Below are 19692 nucleotides of genomic sequence, written 5' to 3' on the forward strand. Positions count from 1 at the left end.
AAAAAAAAGATATTTCATAGGAAATAAAATATATCCCCAATTTCTTATAATTGACACAAACATGTCCAGTGTATAAAACCGTCCTTTTGTATGGTAACTACATGCAACTTCTTTCAGATATACGATTAGCAACTGATTCGTGTGACAAGAGGTAAAATCGAAAGGTTGAATGAGATAATTTAGTGTTCATTACGCATTTCAAAAGAACAAATCAAACTTTACACTGAATTTATTTTTAAAAAATTATATAATTTTCAACTTCTTTTATTTCTCAAGCATGATTTTATTTCATTTTAGAATCAAAAAATATATTTTAAGTCAACAAAATGCTGGTAACTATCTATTTTATGTTATTTTTTACAAAATCACAATGCAAATCATAACGAGTCGAGTCTTCTTATATCATATTCCTTTTGCTAATTTACCTGGATATGTAACCGAAGAAATCGGTGTGTTATTAGTTACGATGGCCGTGACCGCTATCAGGGGTGGCCTTTGCTCAGCGGGGGTGCACCATCCCCCACCTGATACCAAACCACCCAACACCAAACCACCCAACACCAAACCACTTCTTTATTAAAGATGTATGGATGTTTCAGTGGTTAAAACAAAAACATTGGGGTGGTTAAAGCAGAAGCGTATAAAACAAATATCTTCGTAGTACATACACCAGTATAGTATATATGTCGCTGGTTAAAGAATTTTGAAGGGGGAAGCTTTTGGAAGTGATGTCTTTTGTGTTGTTGTCCTTACGCCAAAGGTACGGAGCTCTTCTATATGGCTCTATATGTAAATTGAAGAATCTCGTTGGAATCACCACGGACTTGGATCTATTTTAATTCCGTGATATCAACCGGGACTGTTTTTGAGTGTAATCGAGATTTAGGTTTCTTCAATGTTATCGTTTGTTTAACATTTTAAGCATTACTTGCATACAAAATGGAAATATACTAAAAGTAATGCTTAGAGTCCTTTGACTATGATTAACATTGCAGTAAACCCTCACTCCCTACATTAACTCGAGGTGACATTTCCTGTTGTATGCAATATTAGTGAAGAAATATAGACGTCAGGAAACTTTTGGTCCCAACCGTTGTAACCAAACGATAAAGAAAGTGATTAATTTTGTTTTGTAGGCAGAGGTTTACACAATATCAGAATATGTTATATAAACGTCTGCTTCTAAACTCGTTGAAGGAGGCATTTTAATACAAAGTGAAATTCGTCATCCACGTCATATTGATTGTAGCAATCTAATTCCGTGGTGAAACGGACGGGACCTACATTCCGATGTTTTTAAGATTCAATTAAAACTGTGTGTACCTTGTCCTCCATGTTAGATCAAAAGCAGAACGGACCGTTCTGTTAGCTGTTGCGATTGTTTAAGATCACCGATGTACACGAGAGTACTATGTACGTGTGTGAGAAAGGGTTGGAGGAGTTAAACATTAGTGGGGTGGATCAACCCGAATACGGTATATAAAAGGCGTTTGTAAAAAATACTATCTAATAATCTCTATATTTGCTTTTGGCAATTTCTGTATATATATAACCAGAGCTGTGTCGCATACATAATTTACAGCAATGGCTAAATCATGAGACATTTTTAATACTTGTAAGATGCAATAAAACGTGTTTAAATGTGTATTATATTGTAAACTCGTAATTGGACAAAATGACCAGGAACCGCTTGAATACAATAAAAAATATCACCTCTATACCCGAGGCACGTGTCAATGGTGGGGCTGTTGGTTTGCGTACTGGACACGTCAATTAATCCGATAGAAACTAGTAAATATATACCCTTCATGGGAAACAATATAGCAGACATTTACTATTTGAAGAACAAGTACAGTCTAAATAGAAAGATTACTTGCAATAAAGGAGTTTCAATCCTTTCAAGGACTTACCACACAACTCCTAATCTGGTGCTGGGTCACCATTCCAGATGTTTCTCTCCATATTTTGACTGAACGTACCACGTCAAGTTAACCAAAAATAGTCTCTGCTAATATTCCTCACGTTTAGCGTTTTCTTTCGTTATCAATGTCGAATTCGAATTTTACTTGGGTATTCTCAGAGACATATTATGCATATACGTCTCTGTTATTCTCTATTTCTATACCTGAGCGGATTAAATCATTGTTATTATATAATATGAAAAGGCAATGCCTTTAAAGAGCGTTTCTTTTGCTGATCTCTGATATTTGCTGATTCGATCAGAATGAAAAATACTGGTTTCAGAATGAGATAAGATAAGCTTTATTTCAAGTCGGCAAGTCGAGGAATGACAATAAAATGCAAGCTCTAATGAGAATTTAAGACCTAAATAATAATTAGGGGAGACCGGGGCAAGATTGTCCACTTTGTATTTAAGTCCGTCCTGGGAAGTATGGTAGCAAGTCCGTTTTTGAAGAATCATTTAACTTTTCCTGTCGGAAGATCGGATGTCGTTATATCGATATATAGTCTAAATTTCTGTTCCATCCTGAACACCGGGTTGAATTTCAAATTTTGTTACAGTCATCAAAATTTGACAGGTAAGGATGCCAAATGAAAGTAAACAGTTTCTGCCTGTAACTAGTTATAAATCGGCACGCAGTGTAAAACAGGTGTACGTTGCTGAAAATGGCGTTAAACTCGTGTTGGTGGGCTGGAAAATCATTGTTGATTTCAACATAAATGCAATATCAATTGTTTCTTTTATGAGTGGTGATGTATAACTACATTATGTAAAGACTATAAAAAGACTTCAATTTTTTTAGTTGTTTCGTTTATATTCTCAACAACTGGTTTTCCAAAGCTGATGAAATGTTAGACAATGAAGAAATACATGTACACGTACTGACGTAGACCTAGCATTGGTTCTCCCGGCAGAAATATTAACAGAAACTGATTGATGATAAAAAGGATCTTCAGAAAATACCCGCATTTTTACTTCATGTGCCTGTGGCAAAACAAAAATAGAAAAAAGTTCTGAAGCTGACCAAAAGATAATGCAACGGATCCAAGATTTCCGTTTATTTTTCATCCTTCCGGAAAGAACCGATGAAGGCCGATGGACTCTGAACAAAGATTCATGCACGTTTATATCACGCCGGCTGGAATATTATATTGGGTCCTTAAGTCGCTGTTTTAACAGAATGTGTTACTGGAAAACATGGTAATGTGTGTGCAAGTGATTGTTCTGACAACTGTAAAGGCAAATAATGCGCACAGAGCAATAGGAATTGTTTTGGTGAGTAGTGCAGTATATACATTTCATGTAATTATTTTGTAAATAGCAATTACTTTCTGTCAACTTTCTCTTTCTCGATAGTAACATTAGTGTTTTCCCGTTTTACGGTGTTTACATGTCGCGATGGATTCGATATTTAAGAGCTTGCACTATATATCATGGTTTCCGTGATACATGTCGACTGCTAAAGAACAAATTTACAGCACAGAGTTTTCATAAATAGAGGGTGATTGGTTTATGATCTTATAATTATTTTATTGGGAAACATTCTACTCTCTTCTGAATTACGAAAATGGATTTTGTTTTTATTATGCTCCCTAGTGTACAAAATGTACATTGTTTATAATTGGTTCTCTTTTTCACAACATTACACTTTGCCATACAAAATTTACGCATTCTTATATTGGTCAAATGTTTCAGAGGGTAATTTTTTATTTCAATCACTGTTTCTCGTCAGTTTGACAGTGGGTAACACCTCAATTATAAAATCTTATTTAAGCTCATATTCTCGACGATGCACCATTTAATACATGATCTACGTCCCAATTTAAGAATTTGATTTCAAATTGAGATATTTGTCAATATTGCATGTGCATGCATTTGTAATGTCAAATTATATATGTAGAGAATACATTTATTTCTTTATCTCTTTGTTTTTGCACTTTTAAGACATCACGTTCAAAACGACACTCGTCCACTATGGCAAACTAATGTAGTATATTCACCTGACATTGTTTACCAGCCTTTCGACCCTTAATACCAAGGATTGATGGACGAAATCGTATGGTGAAAGTGATTTCTTGGTTTTGCAGTCTTTCTCGACATGCCATTTAAATATATTCTTCTTTCCCATATTTAACATATCATTTATAATGGGGGAGGAAATCCCATAATCCCATAGGAGTATCAATCATGTCAATGATGGAATTGCACCTTATTGATTTATTTACCCCCTTCACACACACACACCTCTAATTTCACACACACATTCTTTTAGCCACCACTGGAGATTGAATCAATATTCTTCCGTGAGTATTGAGCCAAGACTTGAATTCACGCGGTAATATTGACTGTGCCTGTAACCGTTCATGGTTACCGATGTATTCTTCAAAGCCGTCAATATATATTGGTATAATGTTTTATCTTTTTCCCCAATACTCGGCACTTATTTAGAATATTTGTAAAATCATGTTATATGTTTATATTACAGAATGCGTAAACGGAAAACACGGAGACGTGTGTGACCTCAATTGTTCTGACCACTGTAAAGACAAATCATGCATGAAGGACAATGGATATTGCTTAGGTAACAAGTTGGTAACAGCATCATAGATGATCATAGATATACATACAGCAAAAGAATTATTATATATCAATTTTGCACAAAAATCATTAGAGTTCTATAATGAAAATCAGATAAGATAATCTATTTACCGTTTGTATGGGGAAAATATCGAAATCATATAATATCTTTTATTTCTAGACACGTTCTAAATAAACAATATCGAAACGACAAATGAAAAAAAAAACTCGACACGGGTCTCTATATACATAAGTGTATTTATTGTTTCATGTTATTTAGATTGTATCATTATTTTAATAGAATGTGTTCCCGGAAAACATGGCAATGTGTGTGCAAGTGATTGCACTGACAACTGTAAAAACAAAACATGCATGAAGAACAACGGACATTGTACAGGTAATTAGTGAATTATGTGCAATGATGAAATTGTCTTTTTAACTTTTAAACTTTTAAACTGGGTAATCATTAATAGGTCATGCGTACCAAATCAGGAGAAGGTATTTTATTGGGGAAATGTATGTGTGTATTGGGATGGGTGGGTTGTACCTTACCGACAAACGGATAGCAACAAGCCCTAATACACATCACTCATTTTTTTATTTTATTTTTATTTTGGAACTGATTTATTGTCCATGTTTGCTCAAGTTTAATACGAAGTTGTGTTGTGTCATTGTGAATTCTTTCTGATGCAACATTTGTCGATTATGGGTTTAATTTGGGTGACTGATTTGGACTGTCGATTTAAGTTTAAATACCTCATTCACATATATTTTGTATACAGTACCACGACAAGTAGTAATCTAACCTGATATTTATCTCTTTTTTTTGTATTTGACATTTTTCCCAAAATATATCTCCAATATGATTGTCTTTATTTTCAGGATGCATTACTGGTAAAGCAGGCGCACTATGCGATACCAACTGTTCTTCGTATTGTGAGACATGTGACCAGACGTCCGAACAATGTTTTGGTAATTATAACTTAGAAATATAGCTACTGTTTCTTTGTTAATAGTGAAGGGTAAGAGGAGAGATGTGACTAGTTGTTGAAAGGGGTGAGATGTCTATAGCAATAGTTGTTACAGTGAATTCAACGCATGGTCACTTATTCAGAAGTAGCTCGACTCTATCAATTGAAAGACAAATCGGAATGTTCGTTGTGCCCCTAAATCAATCAATGCGTTGCAATATGAATACATCAGTAAATATCATGATAATAAATTAGTTAAATATTAGTATTCACTTGTGTACGACCATGTATGGTTTCACTACATGCCAAAAAATTAAGGCAAAACTTTTACCGAAAGTACGTGTTTTGTTGTAAAAAAAAGTTGTGTAATGCATCCTGAAAATCACAAATATGATTTGTTGTTTTCAAAATGAGCTAAAACAACCATAATGTTACCATTTCTGTTTTTGTAAACATGTGTTAAAGGATTTTGGACAGATTTTCCATAATTTCATATTTTACGGTCATTTGATGCAATTATACGTGTAGTGACCGATACCCCGTCTCTCTCGGTACTCAGAAGGTAGATCCGCCTAGTGAATATGCAGATTTTGAACTCGGTACGAGGTCACGTGATCTGTGATGTCACAGTGGCATGACTTATACGATTTCCCGTTCATTACGTGTACCCTTTCTGACGCGCCCCCTTTACATATTGATATTTTATCTGCAAAACAGTGTAAAAGATGACAGCAACCAATATAAAAATTATGTTGTATGGGTAAAATCATCAATCAACAAATTAAGATATCAATTCTCCGAAAGAGAAGTTATATCTTCAAGCCTGAACACGGAAATCTAATTCCGTGCATCAACTACGTTCAATGTATAGCTGAGAGATAGTAATACACAGTTTTCCCACCTAAATATCTTACCTGTGAATAAATGGTTTGCTAAGTGTCTGTATTTCTAAAATTGTTCCACTTAATACTATAGCAAAAGGGTATTTACGATACCTACCCGTGAATTAACAGGTGAACTAATTACCCCCGAGGTGTTACCTGTGAATGTCATGGCCGAGGGACATATATTACCGATCCTCCCTCCAACTTACACAAGCAGTATGGTATACCAGTGCGTTTCTTTTTGTCCCCAGTGTTGGAAGAAAAAATGTCGTTGAAAGTATCAAAGTAAATTTCAACAGCGTTTAACAGTTTTTTAGCTCACCTGGCCTTTGGGCCAGGTGAGCTTATGCCATGGTGCGGCGTCCGTCCGTCGTACGGCGTCAATATTTTACTTTAAACAACTCCTTCTCAATAACCAAAAGGCACAGGGAACTGTTATCGGGCCTGTAGTATGCTTAGATAAAGGGCTACCAAGTTTATTCAAATGAATGACCTTGACCCACTTTCAAGGTGACAGGAGTCAAATATGTCAGAATATTCAAACGACTTCTCCTCAATAACCAACAGACGCAGGGTACTGATAGTGGGCCTGTAGCATCATGGGAGGAAGGGCTACCAAGTGTGTTCAAATTAATGACCTTGACCCACTTTCAGGGTCACATGGGTCTAAGGTCTTAAAATCTTCAAACAACTTCTTCGCAATAACCAAGAGGCGCAGTGTACTGATAGTGGACCTGTAGCATGTTGGGAGGAAGGGCTACCAAGTTTGTTCAAATGAATGACTTTGACCCACTTTCAAGGTCACATGGGTCAAATGTCTTAAAATCTTAAAACAACTTCGCAATAACCAAAAGACTCAGGGTACTGATATTGGGACTGTTGCATGCTGGGATGAAGGGCTACCAAGTTTGTCCAAATGAATGACCTTGACCCACTTTCAAAGTCACGGGGGTCAAATGTCTTAAAATCTTCAAACGACTTCTCAATAACCAAAGGGCACAGGGTACTGAAATTGGGCCTGTAGCATGCTGGGATGAAGGACTACCAAGTTTGTTCATATGAATAACATTGACCCACTTTCAACCTAATGTCCTTGTTCGACATTCAAGGTCACAGGCGTCATATGTTTAAATCTTTTAATAGGTTATTATGAATCAAACACTGATATTTAGTCCACTTTTAAGGTTACAAGTGTGAGATTAATACCGGGTGAGCGATGCAGGCCCATTGAGCCTCTTGTTTAGATTCGTTTTTACCTTAGGCTAGTAATCTGGACCGAAAACTGAAGATTTTGTATAAGGTAAAAATGTATGTGTTTCGTGTACGATATTACTGTTTTGATAAAATTTCTGAAGTTTTATATTTTTTGTAGTAATGGTGGTGATGACATGCCATTTATTAAAAAGTTTAAAATACCAACATAATAATTTGTTAATCAGCCTTTTTAACACAAATATATATTCAGGTGCGGATCCAAGAACTCGTGATGAGTTTACTTGTGGTACACTATTTTCATAAAAAAAGCATAATCAAGTTCCTGTTTATAAAAATTGGATTTTAAAACAAAAGCAAAACCAATGTTGTGAACTGGGGAAGAGCCATTTTCATTTTTGTATTCCTATTTCAGCCGACATCTAAAGCAATATTTCAACGAAACAAATATTTTAGACTATCATATGACTCAGATTTAATCGGGACAATGACAGTTTGATTGACACTAGAAATAAATTGGTTGTTCACGTATACACATGGATACACAATTAAACTATACAGCCCGGTGGTTTTACTTTTCAAGTGATCTACGTTTGCGATTATGAGAAAAACCAAATTGAATGAAATTGTATGCGTTTCATGTGTATGTGCTCTCATACTACACCAAACTCAGATGAAAAAACTATTTGGTAAAACGCTCACTTTTAGACTATATATAACGTTATATGTAGTATTAAGTATACATGTATACATATAGATACAATTGATACAAAGCAGTAAGTCTTTATTACAGAATGTGTTAATGGAAAGTACGGTGACGTGTGTGACCAAGGTTGTCCTAACGATTGTAAAGACCAATCATGCATGAAAGACAATGGATATTGTTCAGGTAATTAGGATTTACCTTAGCAGATTGAATCATGACCTTGACAAGTGATGAGTGTAATTCAAACGGTTGTGTAAGAGTATCTATCAACTAAAATTAAGCGAGAACGTCTCGTAACTAATCAATTACGAACGCCAAATCATAATTAAACGCTTTTTCGTTTCAGTAATAATCACCATAACTTTAGTATGCATATACAATACCTACAACCATCTTTGTAGCCCAAAAACAAAAGATTCAAATATCCCTACCTCCCTACCATGACGTAACCTATATCTCGACAACAGAGCCATGTTGTGATCTCCCTTCCTCTTCTTTTTATGACGCCTGCTGCCTGCTGACGCCCGGAGCTAGCTCCATTTCAAAACTTTGTTTTGTCGGTTTGGTTAGAGTGTCAACTCAATTTATTGCGCCGTTTGTGTGCCTTATACCCATCTGCCGTTGTTAATTCAATTATTTATTGTTGAAAATTATTTTTGTGCCTTTTTCGGCCGGTTATTTTACATCACATGTACCGGTGGTGTGCCATGCGGTCCGCCATTATTGTGTGTTAATTTTCGACCTCTGTTTATTTCAGTGACGGTTTTTTGATTCAGCAAACGTTATTTATTTTAACCGTTTTCGGATTTATATTACGGGTGAAATTCTTTCTACGTTGCGTACTTTGTACTTTCGTATTTTATTATTTTGTCCCGTGTTTGTCTGCTTGTAAACGTTGTTTACATTCGCTTTGGAGGTTTTGTCTCGATCGGGACAGCGACGGGGGACAGCTCATGGGTGTTCCCATTTCTTCGTCGAACGGGACCCTCATGATGTTTGTCCCAGTGTCGTCCTTGCAGTGAGGTTTCGCCTTGTGAACTTTGTTCACAGATTAAATCCCAGGACAAGGACTTTATTGTTCCAAAGCTACCCTCAACTTGCCGTAAGAGAGATTCGTCTGCTTCTTCCGGTAAGCGAGGGAAGCAGAGAACTAGGGGTCGTGCCATCAGCTCTCTGGGGTCTGGTGGTACTGTTTCTGGGGTGGCCCTTCCTGTCCAGGAACTCCCTGAAGTAGGGGAGGGGCAACCCGACCCTGGTTTGGCACAGCCCACTGTCGAATTGGCCAGGAACGCCCGTAAGCTTTCGCGCTTGCCTTCAGGTAGGGACTACCGGCCGCCGGTCACTGACTCTGTCAGTGATCCCGGCATTCCAGGTGGTGCTGTCGATGAGGACAGTCTTGGTGGCGGGCCTGTTCTTTCGTGTTCAGGTCCTGGTGTGACTACATACTTTTTTCGGGATTGTCTGTGTCTACCGGGATTAGTTGCTACCAAGCCTAACCCTACAGCCACGGTCGTTAGGCGCACTGCACCTAAACGCCGTTACGGGGAGCCTTCTCTCGAGTTGGCCCCTCTGGCTGGCCCATTTCCTCCACCCGAGGCTTTTGGTCTGGATGTATGGATGTTATGGACGTTGAGGGCGCGGGTGTGGCTGAGGACGATGATGTTGTTCATTTTTCAACTGGTTGCTCGGATATAGACGCTGGTCTTTCCGAGTCGTCTGATGACGGTCCTCAGGAGAGCTTGCCCTCTGAGGAGGATGTCCAGGATGAGGGTGACCCTGAGGCTTTTGAGTTTGAGGCCCAGCATGTGTTGCTCGGTATGCGGGGCATTAGGGCCGACGTTTCCCGGATTCTTGGGGAGGAGGTTTGCCCACCACCTTCGGCGTCATCTGTTCCGTAGTCCACCACCCTTTTGAGTTCTTTGGTGACTCCTCGGGTGTCCGCTCGGTCGGACCGCTCTCTGCCAGAAGGCACTATGGTGTCTTCAGCTCTGGCCATCGCCCAGTCTCGGGTTTTAGAGAAGAATTCTTCTTCAACCCGTAGTCCTGGGTATGCTGCGTTGCAGCTCATTGTTGGCAATTTGTCGGAGGTGCACAGACTATGCCACACATGATGGCCTGCTTGCCCCTCAACCAGCTTAGCTGGAATCGAGGGAAATTGCAGCCTGGCCCGGTAAATCGGTGGACCAGGTGGTGTTCGGTCCCAAAGAACACCACAAGATGGAGAGACTGCTGCGTCTCTCCATCCCGATTCTGTCTTATATAGACTACCTGACGGTTTGTCTATATAGGGTATCCGACTTGCCTGAGGGTCAGATTACCGAGACAGAGCAGGCCAACATACAGGACAGAGTGATCTCTGCCCTGAACGGGGCATTGCTGTCATCGCTCGTCAATGTCTTGTTGGCTAGGCGGTTTTCAGTTTTGAAACACCGCCCAGTCGATGAGCTTTACCGCTCCAGATTGTTGACTGCCCCCTTCTCAGGGTCCACTCATTTTGGAGGGGCATTTCCTTCTGTTCAGAAGGATTTGAAGGAGGACTCTGTCGCCTCTGCACTTCTGGAGGATTCATGCTGAGAAGGCCAGTGACTCGCAGGGGTCAGCGCCTCCTAAGAAGAAGGCTAAACCTTCGGCTTCGAAGTCTTCTGCGCAGCCCAAGCATAAGCCTCCTTTCAAGGGAAACAAATGGAAGGGTAAGAAGGGTAAGAACCCTCCTGGAGGTAAGAAGAAGGGTTCCTGACTCTCTTCTTTCCTCCTTGGTCGTGTCAGACGACGAGTTTGGCCGGGGGGACTGCAGTCCTCTCGGCTCAAGCTTAGGTCCTTCTCCCAAAGGATTAGGCTTCGGGTCAGCAGACGGTTCTCCTGCCTGGCAAGGTCTCGATCTGCCTCGACCAGATATTCCTGTGGGGGGTCGTCTTTCCGCTTTCCTTCCAGAGTGGAAGGAAATTACGGAAGACGCATCGGCCTTGTCTGTGGTCAAGGAGGGGTTAGGCATTCCGCTAGTGCAGGATCCGCCCTTAGCGTCATAGCCAATCTTTTTTCCTCCACCGGGGATCCGGAAAAGGCCCTGGCGCTCCAGGAGGAAATAAGGACCATGTTTACCAAGGGCGCGGTCGAGAAGGTTCCTTTGTCGGTATGCACTTCCGGGTTCTACCCAAGAATGTTTCTGGTTCGGAAGAAGTACGGGGCGTGGCGTCCCATCATAGATCTAAGTGCCTTCAACAAGCACGTAGATTCTCCTCACTTCAAGATGGAGACTTCTCGGGGTATAATCGCTCCGTGAGAGAGAGAATGTGGGCGACTTCAGTAGATCTGAAGGACGTGTACTTCCACATCCCAATCAAGAAGTCGGCACGAAATTACCTCGGTTTTACTCGCAACGGAAAGTCTTCCAGTTCCGGGCCATGCCGTTCGGGCTCACGAGTGCACCTTTGGTTTTCACCAAGCTGCTGCAGGTTGTCGTGGGTTTCCTGCACTCTCGAGGAATAGATTTTCACATCTACTTCGACGATTCCCTCGTGCTCCACCTAGTGAGAGAGTATCTGGTGCAGTTTACCAGGTTGGTTCTGAAAGTCTTACTCAAGGTCGGCTTCATTCCTTCCAGAGAAAAGTCGGAGGTTTCCCCATCTCAGGATTTTGTTTTTCTGGGGAACCGTTTTAATACGGTTCAGGGCATCGCCCTTCCACCGATGGAGAGGTTCGAGAAGGCCAGTGCTTTTGCTCTGATCTTCATCGGCCGGTCTCAAGTCCAGGTAGTTGGTTTCTCAGTTTTCTGGGATATCTCAACGCCCTGGCCGATGTGATCTCCTTAGGGAGACTTCACATCAGGCCTCTCCAAATGTTTCTTCTTGCCAACTAGGTCCCTTCTTCGAGGGATTAGGAAGCCTGGCTTTCTTTGAACCAGTCGGTCAAGGAGTTCGCAGGCTGGTGGACTCATCAGGACAATGTTCCCCGAGGGGTTCCTTTGTCCAAACCGGTTCCCACTACAGTATGACCCTGTACACGGATACATCCATGACAGGGTGGGGAGCTTACCTCGACGGGCATTGTCGGTCGGGGGAGTGGTCTGGGGAACAGCTCTCGGAGCACATCAATGTGCTCGAGATGAGGGCTGTTCTTTTGGCTCTGCAGTGTCTTCGGGAGATCCAGCATTCCAAGGTGGTTTTTGTGGCTACAGTTGTCGCGTATCTGGAGAGACAGGGGAAACCAGGTATCACACACTGTGTGCCCTCGCTATCCGCATTCTTCTTCTTTGTCAGGAAATGCAGTTGACAATTTGTGTCAAGCATCTACCAGGCAGGTTGAATGTTCTGGCGAATACTCTTTCAAGGCGCCGCCAGCCGATTTTGACAGAGTGGCAACTGAATCCCTCGATTTTCGAGGGAATTTGTCAGATGTGGGATAGGCCTCACATAGACCTGTACGTCACTTCACTAAACAATCAGTTGCCAACGTTTATCTCTCCGGTTCAAGATTCAAGGGCCTGGGCCGTGGACGCTCTGTCTCTGGATTGGGAGGGAATGCATGCATACGCACTCCCGCCCTTCAACCTGGTTGGCAGGGTGCTGTAGAAGTTTCGGGAGCATCAGTGTTCCCTCCGCCTGATAGCGCCCCTGTGGTCGAGGCAGCCTTGGTTTCCGAAGCTTTTGTCGCTTCTGGTGGAAGAGCCCCTGGCTCTTTCTCTCAGAGCGAATCTCCTTCGCCAGCCTCGTCCAGGACGATGAACTCTCGTCCGGAGATCATCCACCTTTACTCAGGAGGCCTCGCTCAGGCGGGCTTTTCTAGGCACGTATCAGATCGCATCGCTCGATCAATTAGGTCTTCCTCATCTGCCGTCTACTAATCACGATTAAAGATTTACAGTGATTGGTATGTCGGCAGAAAGGTTGAACCGATCAAAGCTACTGTACAGGTGATTGCGGACTTCCTTATTTGGCTGTTTAGGGACCGCAATCTTGTCCCTGGCACTATCGCTAGTTATCGCACGGCCATTGCTAGTGTTCTCTCTATTCATGGTAGGCCGGAGGTAGGATCGTCCTCCTCTCTTTCTGCCTTAATTAGGGGGGTTGGGTTGGACAGGCCTATGATCCGGCATTTGGCGCCGCAGTGGAATTTGCCACTGGTGCTCGAATCGCTGATGCGGGCACCTTATGAGCCTTTAGCGTCTGCCCCCTTGAAGTTTGTTACCTACAAGGTGGTATTCCTTATTGCCCTGGCCTAAGGTCGAAGGAGGAGTGATATTCATGCCTTGTCTTCTCACCCCTCTTGCTTCCGGTTGCCCATTAAGCAGGGTCAGCAGTATATCTCCTCTCAGTCAGTGTCTAAATGGATCTGTCAGGTCATCAAGTACGGTTACGACCTCCCAGATGATAAGTTTCGGGCGTTGTATAAGGTGAGAGCTCATGAGATCAGGGCCCTTGCTGCGTCATGGGCCCTCCTCAATGGGTCCCCCTTTCAGGAAGTCATGTCCGCAGCTTTCTGGCGCGGACAGACTACCTTCACGGATTTTTATCTCCGGTCATTGGCTTCTCATTCTGATGGATTGTATTTCCTTGGACTGGTGGTGGTTGCACAGTCTGTGGCTGTTCCTCCACAGTAATTCATTGAATTTAAATAGTATGCTATCAGGCACCACGGTGGTACACCTGCTCGTTTCACGGGGAGGTTTTCCATTTTTTGATTACTTTCGGGACTTTATTATGGGGGTTCCTTGAACCTTTTCCCATCCTTGAGCATGTCTCGATTTTGTTCCGTCAGCCTGGTCTGCCTGGATTCAAAGCCTCCACTACGGTAAGACGAATTCGCATACTAAAGTTATGGTAATTATTACTGAAATGAAATTGAGGTTTTTGAAGTAAAACCAATTTTCATGATGTAATACTTACCATAACTTTATGGAGTCCCATCCTGTATTCCTCCCCTTGCCTCCTCATCCCGGCTGCCTTTAGGCTCCAAAGGAGGGGCTTGAGGAAGCATGTATTGTGTATGCATACTAAAGTTATGGTAAGTATTACATCATGAAAATTGGTTTTACTTCAAAAACCTCAAATTTAACGGAATAGTTAACTCTTAGGTACCTTGTAACGAGTTGAACATCCTTATCATCCATTTAAAATTTAAGCGATGCATCCGTAGCAGCGCGTATTAAAAATGCCCCGCTAGACATGGTTATTAGTTAATTATTTATTGGGCATATGCATGGTAAAACATGGTGAACATGTTGAATCGTGGGGTACATTTTGTTTCAAATTGTAAAATAAATTGCAAAGAGATACGTCCAAGCGGGACAACCGTACTCAATATAGTAGTTGCCAATGATGGTTTTGCTAAGTTCTTTAAAGCTTCACCCGACAGAAATGACATTTGTATAGATAGACAAAGTAAGCTCTTAAGCCTATTCATTGAAATGAATATTCAATTACTATTGATCATTGCTATTAATATTCCCCTCAAAGAAACGTTAAAGTACAATGATTAGTTGGTGGGTAATAGGTTTTTTTAAGTAATAGTAATAGTAATAATCTTCGATACCAAGGTCTTTGAGTTTTACAGAATATAATTTTCTTTTTGCAGAAACAATGGCGGTAATAGTTTGATTTAAAAAAGAATATTAAGCTAATATTCTTTGTAGGGAAGTGTATGGTTTTGGATGTTACAGGCAAAAAGGAAACTTCACTTATTGCGTAAAAAAACATTTTATTTAGAATTATCATAATCTTGACATTTGACCTTCGGCCCGAAAAGCAATTCAAGACAGGCGCAATTGTATTGGAAGTGAAAAAAAGGTTATTTAAGAGTTATCTGCTTTATTTTATCAATAAATGTTCCCGATATCGTAGTAGCGACGGCTGTGACTTTTAAGCTTTACACCAAATGTAATCAAAGGTAAACCGTTTTACTGAAAAAGCACGTACAATGTTTTGAGTAAATTTAGCCTAAGTTATTGTGCAGAAATAGATGAGACAGACGAACGAGAGTTATCCATATATCCAATCCTGATAAGTTATTATCAAAAACTGGGTTACAGCTATTGACATCAATGGCATGCGTAAAGCAATAGACATAGCCGTATTACACTGATTTATAACATGATACATCTACCCGTCCAACTGCAAACCCAAAACATCAGTCCATGTCGTTTTTAAGTAAGATGTGTTTTGTAAACAGTTTTGAGCGTGATATTACCTCCATCTTACTTAATAAATAGTTAGGGTACTCCTAGTCCGAATTATTCTGACGTTTTATCGACTTTTTTTAATATCGGTCTCTCGTCGATTAACGTCGGAACTCCGGCCCTCTATAATATGCGGGAAATATTCGACCCGCGCCCGGAGCGCACTTCAAACTGATATTTTAGAAACAAATCGTCAATTCCACACACATGTTGCACATGGATCGAAAGATCTATTCTGTATGCACTAGGTGGTATCAATAACATGTTTCAGATATCATTACGAACAGTATTTTCTAACGTTTTCTATACCAAACCATGTTTTTAATGGAAATTAGGGCATGAGCAATGTCACATGACTTGACGAGATATCGCGTTACCGAAGGTATTTCCCAACGTTATGACGTAGGCGGGCGAGATTTTAGTCACGTGGCATTAGAAGGCGGGGCTATTAAAAACGTGAAGTAAAACAGAATAAGTTTGAAAAAATATGTTTTTAGTGATTGTATTGGTTGTTTGAGGCATGGAATTTATGTTCATCTTGTGCATAAAAAATAGATTTTTCGATCCATGTGGGACATGGGTGTGAAAGTGACGATTTGTTTCTAAAATATCAGTTTGAAGTGCGCTACGGGAGGGGGTCGCATATTTCCGGCATATTGTAGAGGGCCGGGGTTCTGACGTTAATCGACGACAAACCGATATAAAAAAGTCGACAAAACGTCAGAATAATTCGGACTAGGGTACTCTTACAGCCATAACTGCATTTCAATTTATTCATGCATTATATTGTTTTGGTATTTTCTATTAATCGTAAGTGTAGGCATTGGCTTAGAAATGACATGTATTTCTTTGTATTTACCGGGTTGTATTTCCTTCAGATTGTCCGGTGGGAAAATATGGATTGTTGTGTAACAACAGTTGTTCTGAAACCTGCCTGAATAATATTTGCAATGCCAGAAGTGGAACTTGTGAAGGTATAATGTTTTATTACAAACCATATTTCGATACTATACATTATCATTCCGTGATAGAAACAAATAAAACCAATTATTGTATACGAGCCTTGAAATCCACTATTTATATATATATATATAATAAAATATGCCACCGTTTTTGTTATTTTTTGCATTATCTTTATCCTACACAAGATCTTTATAGCGTTACCATACATACGCTTGGTTAAGCTTAAATGTTTACAATAACGATTAATTTGGAAAGGTTCTTGTTTCTTGATATTATGAAGTCAATTCAAAAACAAGCAATTGTAGCAAGACAAAATCGGGACTCTTTTATCATAAATTACTCTTTTAAGTCCCTGGCAAATATCAGATATCCATCAAGGAAAAACGTTCAAACTATTTTCGAAAATTAAACGGACGCAAATCTCTCAGAAAATGTGTTAAAAATATTAAATCTATTGTGGTAAGATTGCCCTCTGTGTTTCAGAAAAACATGTACCAGGTAAAAAACGTGGCCTAGCCAGTGTGCTTTCTCTCAAACCCCTTACCCTTGGCGATCAACTATTTATAACTACGAATGTGATGTGGGCCACTTGTGTAATTGGAAATTTCAGGTTCACATTGAGTTCATTTCGGAATATTCGAAATAACAAAGCACAAGCTCTCAAAATACATCATCTTAGAAAAGAAACAGTGAAGCTTGACTAATGCACTGCTTGATTTCATCAAGTAGGATAGTTCTCACCGTCATTAAAATTAGTATTAAAATACACCTTACTGCGTTTAGCGATTAAATTGTATAATACTGCCAAAGATAAATGTTAAGCTGACTTACTTCTATTTTAGTTAAAGAAACAACGTCACTGGAACCACAACCTGGTAATACTGGGGTTATCGTAGGTGTTGTTGTGGCTGGACTACTTCTCGTAATAACAATCACAATCACTCTTTTTCTTATCAGAAGGTATGTCAGTTTAATGATGTTTACGTAAAGAACAAAGAATTGAAGCTTCACATCATTGATATAACCACATGCTTATAGACATATTTCGATTTGCAAGTTATATGTGCAACGTTGATTTATGAAGATAATTCTTACATATGTTTATAGTATGATCATTCATAACCTGCATATATTTCTATGATTTATCTGGAAAATGATGCGTACTTTAAGAAAATTCATATATTTTAATTGCAGGCGCAAACAAAATTCAGCTAAGCAAGACTCATTTGATGATATCAGCAGAAAAAATGTGTCGCGAACATCACATTACAACGATGGTTATGGTAATATTACTAGCGAAATACCAAAATATCACATAACAAAAATAGATCTGATTATATTAAGACAAAAATGACCGAAACACTAAATCACAGCGAAAGATATGGTAATTGAAGACAGAAATTCCCTAAATATTTATCACAAGGATAGCGCTATGATATTGTGAACAGAGAAATACCCAAAACATCAAATCATAATGACAGATCTGGCAACACCAGAGAAAGGTGTCCAAATCACCATATCGCGAAGATTGCTATATTGATATTAAAAGAGTGGGAACCTGAATATCATGCAAGAACGATACCGTCATACTGATGAAACAGGACAAACGTGTTTTTAAGATCACATAAATACAATACTAGGAAAGGGAAAGGTACTAAAATATCACATAACAACCATACTTACGTATAGAAACGTATCAGAGATATCTCGAACATCACATAAGAACAAAATAGTTATGGTAGAATACACAAAAACACAAAATCCAATGTTTTACGGTTTAAAACTATAAAGTGTCGTAACAATTTCAATCGGTTCCATTACAGAGCCAGAGGATTACTCAACAGAACCTGTGACGGAACAAGGAAACGTTTACGAAGTTCTTGATGTAGCAGAAACAGAATCCCTGACAGGTCAAAGGAACGTTTACACCAATGCTAGTAATGTAGAAATAGTGGGAAACGACATAGAAACATTGACAAACAACGTGTACGTCAATGCTAATGATGTAGATAAAGACAGTTCCAGAAAAGTATGCAAAGAGGCCGGTCCTGCTAGTACATGTATAGCTATTTCGGATCTCAAAGCTTTGGTGAAAACCAAGAGGATTAATAACGCAAAAGCCTTTGAGGACGAATACCAGGTAAGTTATAAACAAATTACTATATTGAGGTGTAGTAACAATGAACATTTTGCAGGGGTAGTTTGTTCCAGACTATCAAATTGCCGTAATATATCTAATATGTTAGGCCTTTACAAAAGTACAATCGTTGTTAATTATCTTATGTTATTTTGTGTGCAGGAACTACCTTCAAAAGCTATACACGAACATAACATTGGGAAATTAGATGAACATAGGCTGAAGAACAGGTTCAAATCGACGTTCCCTTGTAAGTCTGACATTTATTGTTTATTTATTATTTAAATATCAGTTCAAATAGTATAATAAGGATAAAAACAATCGTGATATTGTTAGGCTCAACAGTTAATATTACTGTGTGTTATGGTCAGAATGTGTAGGAAAGTGAGGATGCATGGAAGAGCCTACTAAGTCAAAGAAGAAAGGCAAAATTCCGAACAATTTTACTACACGTTGTGATATTTACTTCCATTTTGGACTCATCAGTGGTATTATAGGTCAACAAAAAGGAAATGAAAATACTGAAAAAAGGCCTTTGCTTGAATTTTGTTGTTATGTAATAAGAATAAATCCCGAAATTCTATTTTTTAAGGAGGCATTTGATTGATTACAATCTTAGCAAGTCAGTATGACAAGTATTAACTAATCGTATACTGTTTCTATTTGATAGATGATCATTCTCGCGTGATTCTTGACAAACTGGACAACGATTCACATTCTGACTACATCAACGCCAACTACATTGATGTTTGTATTTTCAAACAAAACATAAAGTTGTTTCAAAATAAGATCAAAGAGCAAAACTCATAGACTTTTTAATATGAAAACAATTAAATGGTATTTGTAAATTATTGTTGAAAAGCAAAACTGTTAATTGTTAGATTGGCTTACTGAAACGTAATTTAAAATTAACATAGGAACATCAAAAGTGTAAACTTAGTTTCGTACATTTCAGAGCGTCATATCACCTGCGGAGTATATCGCAACACAAGGTATCTATGTTTATTTAAATATGATTATTTAAAATGCATCAGCATATATGTATTTTTATATTATCAAACAAACATTTTCTCAAATATTGTTTGTTTGATAGTGCATGTTGTATTCA

General features: G+C 39.3%; 1 protein-coding gene across 5 annotated transcripts in view; it reads left to right on the forward strand.

Moving 5' to 3' along the window:
• LOC110459130 (receptor-type tyrosine-protein phosphatase mu-like) overlaps positions 1 to 19692 on the forward strand; it is a 38899-nt gene that overhangs the window by 10389 nt on the left and 8818 nt on the right. For 3 of the 5 annotated variants that reach the window (XM_021511232.1, XM_021511233.1, XM_021511235.1), the window contains 11 exons: positions 4449 to 4544; positions 4842 to 4937; positions 5423 to 5512; positions 8401 to 8496; positions 16363 to 16458; positions 17290 to 17407; positions 17642 to 17730; positions 18271 to 18587; positions 18747 to 18834; positions 19255 to 19331; positions 19540 to 19576. In XM_021511232.1, coding sequence (XP_021366907.1) covers positions 4449 to 4544; positions 4842 to 4937; positions 5423 to 5512; positions 8401 to 8496; positions 16363 to 16458; positions 17290 to 17407; positions 17642 to 17730; positions 18271 to 18587; positions 18747 to 18834; positions 19255 to 19331; positions 19540 to 19576 — 1200 coding nt within the window. The remainder of the gene's footprint in view (positions 1 to 4448; positions 4545 to 4841; positions 4938 to 5422; positions 5513 to 8400; positions 8497 to 16362; positions 16459 to 17289; positions 17408 to 17641; positions 17731 to 18270; positions 18588 to 18746; positions 18835 to 19254; positions 19332 to 19539; positions 19577 to 19692) is intronic. The other 2 variants (XM_021511234.1, XM_021511236.1) reach the window with 1 other exon arrangement.

The sequence above is a fragment of the Mizuhopecten yessoensis genome, unplaced genomic scaffold, assembly GCF_002113885.1.
Source record: "Mizuhopecten yessoensis strain PY_sf001 unplaced genomic scaffold, ASM211388v2 scaffold9973, whole genome shotgun sequence".
Taxonomy (NCBI): domain Eukaryota; kingdom Metazoa; phylum Mollusca; class Bivalvia; order Pectinida; family Pectinidae; genus Mizuhopecten; species Mizuhopecten yessoensis.